This window comes from Lotus japonicus, chromosome 3, assembly GCF_012489685.1.
Source record: "Lotus japonicus ecotype B-129 chromosome 3, LjGifu_v1.2".
NCBI classification, from domain to species: Eukaryota; Viridiplantae; Streptophyta; class Magnoliopsida; order Fabales; family Fabaceae; genus Lotus; species Lotus japonicus.
The window spans coordinates 1,280,667-1,287,281 of record NC_080043.1 but is presented as its reverse complement, the minus strand read 5'-3'; the positions used below and the strand labels follow the sequence as shown (position 1 = coordinate 1,287,281).

At 32.3% G+C, this 6,615-nt stretch overlaps 1 protein-coding gene across 1 annotated transcript; it reads right to left on the bottom strand.

Annotated features, from left to right (window-relative positions):
- Nucleotides 1–393: 393 nt before the first annotated feature.
- LOC130749686 (uncharacterized) lies at nt 394–5,661 on the bottom strand. Its single transcript, XM_057603062.1, has 9 exons — nt 5,472–5,661; nt 4,355–4,528; nt 3,199–3,278; nt 2,255–2,311; nt 1,907–2,140; nt 1,779–1,841; nt 1,415–1,483; nt 711–756; nt 394–616 (listed from the first exon to the last, which is right to left on the bottom strand). Exons 1-9 carry the CDS (start codon nt 5,479–5,481, stop codon nt 546–548), a joined length of 804 nt encoding a protein of 267 aa, XP_057459045.1. The 5' UTR covers nt 5,482–5,661; the 3' UTR covers nt 394–545.
- Nucleotides 5,662–6,615: the final 954 nt, after the last annotated feature.

Sequence of the window (6,615 nt, the reverse complement as noted above, 5' to 3'; positions counted from 1 at the left end):
AGCTTAGTATTTTTTTTTATTGAAATTTTTACTAAAGAATAATAAAGTACTTTATGTAGTACTTATTTTCTTTCTACTCACATTTCCATCTAGAGAATAGCCATCTTGTATTTCATTCCAATTTCTCTTTATTTCCCCTTAAGCTAAACATTTAAAACCTCACTTATTTTCTATGCTTTTTCTCCTAATTCCCTTTCCATTTATTTGTATGCATCTCATTTTCTAGTATATGCAAAACCAAAATAAAGGGATGTCTTTTAACCAAACTTTTCACTAGTTCCAACATGAACTTGATCACTAGTTCCCTCATATGCGAACTTAAAAAGAAAATCACCTTTTACTTGTCTGGAATAGAAGGTGATGATGATTTGAACAAAAAGTTGAGACTTCAGATTCAGAAGCACTAATATACTGAAACTCAGCATGGCAAAACTTTGGACTAAGTCATATATGATAAGGGTCACAATATCACTTGCTCTTAAAAGTATCATATCAGTTAATTACAGGGAATGTGTATATTTAAGAAAAATAAGATCCTGTAAGATCTATTGGAGCTTCTTTATTCCTGGAAATGATGGCAATATTGCAATCAGTGCATCACCATATCCAACAGGATCTGTCAAAAAAACAACAACAAAAAAAAGAATGAAATGCACAGAAAACTACTCAAGTTTACACAATGAAAGTCCCAAAAAGAAGATGTAACTAACCGCCATCCTCTCGTAGAATCCTGATAACCTCCCCGGATACGTCAGACTAGAAAGAAATGTGAAGAAAACATTGTGAGTGATTGTCACAGTAATGTATAGAAGATGAGTGCTAATAATACTAAGGGCCCTAATACTAACTTTATAACTTCTTTTCCAACACACTCTTTTATAGTTTTATTGGTTGATATTCACGTCAACCCCACCAAATCGGGACGAGCCATATAATTCAGTAGATACCATGTGGATTTCAACCGATAAAATATAGAATGTTTGAAAGAAAGTGTTAAAGTGAGTGTTAACAATTTGACATGGTTTCTCATGTCTATATTACTACCTCCGTGCATGACATTTTGTTATTTTAATTTCCCCATTTTTGCTTCCAAAACATTGTTCTAAGAAATTCAAGACTATTTATCTAATTTTAGAATTACTCACCTAATTGCTATAATTACATTTCTCACCTATCATCATTCTCACCAATTATTCAAATAATTACTATCATTCCCTCTCTTTGACAACTCACTTTTTAAAGAAGTGTATTTTAGTCAAGTCATATATCACTTAAGGAACTCTTAAACTGTGTGCATAACCTTAAACAACAAAAGATCACAAACAGAGATAGTACTAATATAGTCAGAAGTGATCACAACTTATGGAAATGTGGAAGAATTAAGAAGGGAAAGTTTGAAGTAAAAGACCCAAACCTCAATTGGCAGTTGACCACCAAGCTGTTCAATGTAACAAATCACTTGCCCCTCCTGAACTTTTTGAGTCTGCCAATACGCAATGAACCACACTGATCATCACCTCATTTTAAATTAATGTTAAATCTGAGAGATACAAACTAACTGATATTTCAATAAATTGTGTCACTGACCAGCCTTATTTTCAGAAGATTGTAGTCTTGGAATTGTATTAAAACTAACATTTAACTTGTCAATACAGATAGGGAAATTTATCAAAATTAGATCTTTGAAAAATGGTAGATTTCTCTTTATCAAAATTAGATCTTTGAAAAATGGTAGATTTCTCCATATCCACACAACGTTAGGTAACATGGAACTGTACCTCTTTACATGATGGTGGAGCGCGTTTCCCCTTTATGGTTCGAGATCTCCTAAAGAAACCCACCTGCTCCAAGGTTTTAGAGTGCATTATGTGAGGAATGTAATGTATATTAAGTTTCAGATGATTACCTTAGGTGAGTAAATTATTACAAAGCCTTCATCAGCAGCTTTGTCTAGGAATCTCTGGACGGACCCTGAAGAAGGCTCTGGCTTCAAAATGGCCAATGATGATGAAGCAACTGGGCCATTAGATTTTGGTGCTTCAGGGACAACATTTATATTTACAGAAGCAGGCGTTTGACGAGGTAGAGTTTTAACTTTTTCAGTTGAATCCCTCAATACATGCAGGTGAAACCCAGCAAGCTATGGCAATGAAAAAAGGAAAACAACAATTTAAAGCAAGAATGAAAATGTAGACTATATAATGTCCTTATGAGGGAGAGAAAATGAAGTGCTAGTAAACTTCATTGAGCTTACTTTTAATTCTAACTCCCCAATTGAAGTCTCGCATAACTTTGTGAGAAGGAATTCCACCTGCAAAGAGATTGAAATAATATTTGTTAAACTTCAGAACAAGAATTTCCATACATATAGAAAGAGATGCCTTTGGCATGGTATGAGCACTTCCGGGTTTAGCACGGCGATCTTAAGAAATTTTTCCATTCATCATTCAAGGATAAGGTATAAAATAGTTATGACATGGCATATCTCTCTGGCAAGAGTCATAAAAGACATAAAGTCCAAGATTTTGTGGGCATGCCAATACTTCAGAACTAAAGATTACAATATTATTTAACACAACCAAGTAAAAGAAATCATGAAAGATCCATCCAAATTTTTGTTGTTCAGATTCCATATAGTTTGGGAATGCAGAATTCTTTGGATTTTTCTTCAAGTAATGAAAGGTTCAAGCTAAGGTTGAACATGAGTATGATAGTTTCAGCATTCTTATGAGAGCGCAAGCCTGAACCGACCAGTGTAGCATAGCTCAAGCCTCAGGGAGTTAAACATCTGATAGGTTCATAAGCCTAATCTGAAAGAATTTAAGGTTAATAGCCTAAGTACAGCAAGTTTTCAAGTTGGGATTGACCAATTTTAGACCACAAATATAAACTGGCACAAAGGATAATATACATATGCACATGCTAATGCATAACAATTGAAGTTATATACATGAAAAGGTTTCATATTTATGAAGCAGTTTACTCATAAACCAAACAGGGTCAATAAATCAGGTCAAACAGCACGGCGGGAAACTGAATAACACCTTAAAAACAATTATATTATATGAACGTATAGGGTAATATATGAAGGGTGCATAATAAAGTCATCATTAATTTGGATTTGTTTTATAGATGCTGAATGCTGGTGAAAATAGAGAAGAGCAATGGCAATGGCAATGGCATTTACTAAGTACTAACCTCGTTGAGCTTAGGAATCAGCGTACTTGTCAAACCAGAAGATTCGATCTCTTTAGAGCCATTTTCTGAACTTGTAACAGCTGTCATGTCATCAGTAAAGGAATATCATGTAAGCCAGACTATGGTACAAATATCAAGTTAATAGTTTTTGCCATATCCAAAACTTCAATTACTTTATATGGTATTCTAAAGTCAGTTTTAAGTAAAAAATTAAAAAGTCACTTTAAACTTTAAACACTCTTGAATTTGTGAATCAGATTATAGCAGGAAGGCGTGAGCATATCAGTATATTCCTCAAAGAATCTAAGATTGAAATAAACCAACAGAGGCCTTAATAAACTAAGAATTGTGGAAATCACCCAACATAAACTAAGACAGGCTTCAGTCTAATGTCTACATTCTTTTTAACACTGGAAAATGCAAACTAGTAGAAGCATATGGAAATGGAAGTTGCTTAGAATCTATATTTCTATACACAGTACTGTCAACAGTACAGTGATGTAGATCATATTAGTGTCTAGTTGTACACACAAAAATAGAATGAAGCCCAAATAGGTTAATTTGTCATACAGATTAGCAATTTAAACTAGACTTCAGATCAATTTTTATTCTTTTGAGAAAACACATTCTCCTCCAAAGATGCAGGTAACATCAGACGAGTCCCTCAATCATGGATACTCACATCAAAATTGGCCTTTTGTTTGTTAATTAGGAATCACAAGAGTGAGGAACTAAATTGATGTTATTGAGTGACTAAATTGATCTCATTTTTTTGGAAGGCAAAGTTGATGTAACTTCATGTGATTGAGGGATTAAATTAGTATTAACTTTGTTCGGAGGATCAAATTGATGTTGCCTAGATCTTTGGGGAACCAAAATGAGTGTTAATTTTTTGAATAATCTCCAACTGATTTATTTTCTTAAAATAAATGTATGTAAGAGTAGATAATTCATATAATTTCAAGTATTCAGAGGAAACAAACTGTAAAACATTCATAATCTTAAATAGGACAGAACTAATGCATTAAGTCTCCTAGAAATCATCAATGGCTGGAATTTTTCAATAGACTTGAAGAAATTGAGTAATAAAGCAGTGACATTTTCTATAGCCGATACAAGAAAATAATTCGTAATATCAAAGAATACAAGAAATTACGTTGGATCTGTGACAATGGGCCATTAGAAGACTTTAAAAATCCAACTCTATGTTGTGACATATCCAAACTAGTGTACTGCACTGACTTCCTGATGATCCAATTTCTTGTACCAAACTGTTGCGAAAGACTGACTCTCTTTCCACCAAAGCACAAGTTCAATGCTTTAACATTGCCTGTAATACAATTACAACACATATAATCAATCATCTATTAGTAGTACACATAAAACTATTTCAAGGTCTGAGTAAAACTCCAAACTCATTCATCAATTGCATGGTCAACAGACAACATAATGATTCCTGAAGGAAGAATAAAGAAAGAGTTGCTTTTAAATGTTAAAAAAATTAACAAATGCATATTTTTAAATGATGCTCTGAGCTGTAGAAAATGAAATCTAAGAAGAAAATATTTGATTATACAAATAAATAAAAATTAAGTTTTTCAAGGAAAATACAATATCTTCAAAAAATTACTAAGGGGTTAGTGCTAATTCAAATAACAAAAATTCGCAATTCAAAATGTTGTTGATCCAATTATTTACAATTAAAAAAAATGGAAAACATCAAACTATCTAAGTGAAGCTTGTGATATTATTGGCATTTTAGCAAACACTTGGATACCTTGTAGTCCCATACCAAGGGGTTAGTGCTAGGATATTACTCTGTCCTTTATCTACCATTTCATTTGAAATGAAAAGCTTCCTACCATTATGTGACAATCAAGTTTGTTTACTCACAATTGCTTATGTGGCTCTGCCTCTTTTAAGTTTTAAGTCACATTTTGTTAATCCAAAATTATAATACAACTTCAATTCATATCACTAAACAGCAATCACCATATTAGATAACCAAAATTTAATCCTGAAATCCATTTTTTTATCCTGTTTCAGACATGCAAAGATAATATTGTGGGATCAAATTCCATTCCACATTCCATATCTCAACCCCACAGTCTAATATTACAGAGCACATTCAAAACAGAAAAATGAAGGACACCAAAAGCAAAAGGGGTAAAAGAAAAATCTCTTTTTTCTTTTCAAAGTCAATGCAATCCAATAAAGTCATAAGCTTTGCCATTAGCAGAAAAGGGGTAAGCAAAAAAAAAAAAAAAACTCACATGAAGCCATTAGGACAAAAAAATCTCGCAAAAGGGTAAATGATTCAGTGGTCAAGAAGCAGTGAAGAAGCTAGAAGATGGAATCAGAGAGAATCCCATGAGATGATGAGAGAGTGAGTGTGAGGTGTTGACAGTTGAAACGAAAGTGTGAAGAGTGAAGAAAAGAAACAAGAAGAAGAAGAGTAGATTCTGGAAAAGGACAAAAGTGTCACAAAAAGACAAAAGTGTCACAAAGGTTGAAGGTTACAGCTGGGCTCTACTTCTACTTGGATTGGTTGCTTCCACTCTCCTCTTGCATTCCAAATTATCTATCTTTGCCTCATTTTTTCATTAGGTTAAAGTTCTATTTTTTAGGGTTACACTTGAAAAATTAAAAAGAGTTCAATTTAAATATGTTTAAAATTCACTTAATAAAAAAATTGTTTATCAGGAAAAGAAATTCATTTTTTTATTCAAATTATAGTGTCTTATGAAATTAACTTATTTTAGTTAGAGGACAAATATAACTTTATTATTTTTATTTTAGGGATATCATCATTTTATATGTGCAATTTTGTCATACAATTTGTAAGTGATTTTTCTAGGGTTCATTTACTATACACAAAGAAATGTTTGTGCAAAGATACACAAACCTAACTTAACCTGCTATATCAGGTTACAACAAGTTAAATAATTTAAAAAAAAAAATTAATTATAGTAAAATTAATTACATTCTTTTTAATCTTTATTATCATCACCTACAGGCTACATCATCTAACAATAAAAATCCAGAAAAGAAAATGTATTCATCATCAACATTTTTTTTTCTAAATAGAAATTGATGATAAGTAGGATAAAATCAAATGAACGGTACAAACGAGGAGGTGACTCCATTACTCCCAAGTCTAGAAAAGAATACAACATGACAATGATACTCATCTCCAATGGAAAATTGTAATAATTTAGCCATGGATGCAAGTCTAAAACCTTTTTTTTTTTTGAGTAACAGCAGCAATGAGAATGGCAAAGTTGGTTTAACCCATTAAAGTTCACTGGTAGAAAATCTAAACTGAGGTGAAAATATCCTCAGAATCATAAAAAACACAAATCAAAACATATTGCAACTTAGTTAGCTTTCACATGGTGCAGACCAACATTATAAGCT

Bases quoted from the DNA above. Each gene is read 5' to 3' on its own strand.
- LOC130749686 (XM_057603062.1), bottom strand. The intron at 2,312-3,198 runs GTTAGTACTTAG...ATCTCTTTGCAG, and splicing joins TGATTCCTAAGCTCAACGAG to GTGGAATTCCTTCTCACAAA. The intron at 2,141-2,254 runs GTAAGCTCAATG...TCATTGCCATAG, and splicing joins TTGGGGAGTTAGAATTAAAA to CTTGCTGGGTTTCACCTGCA.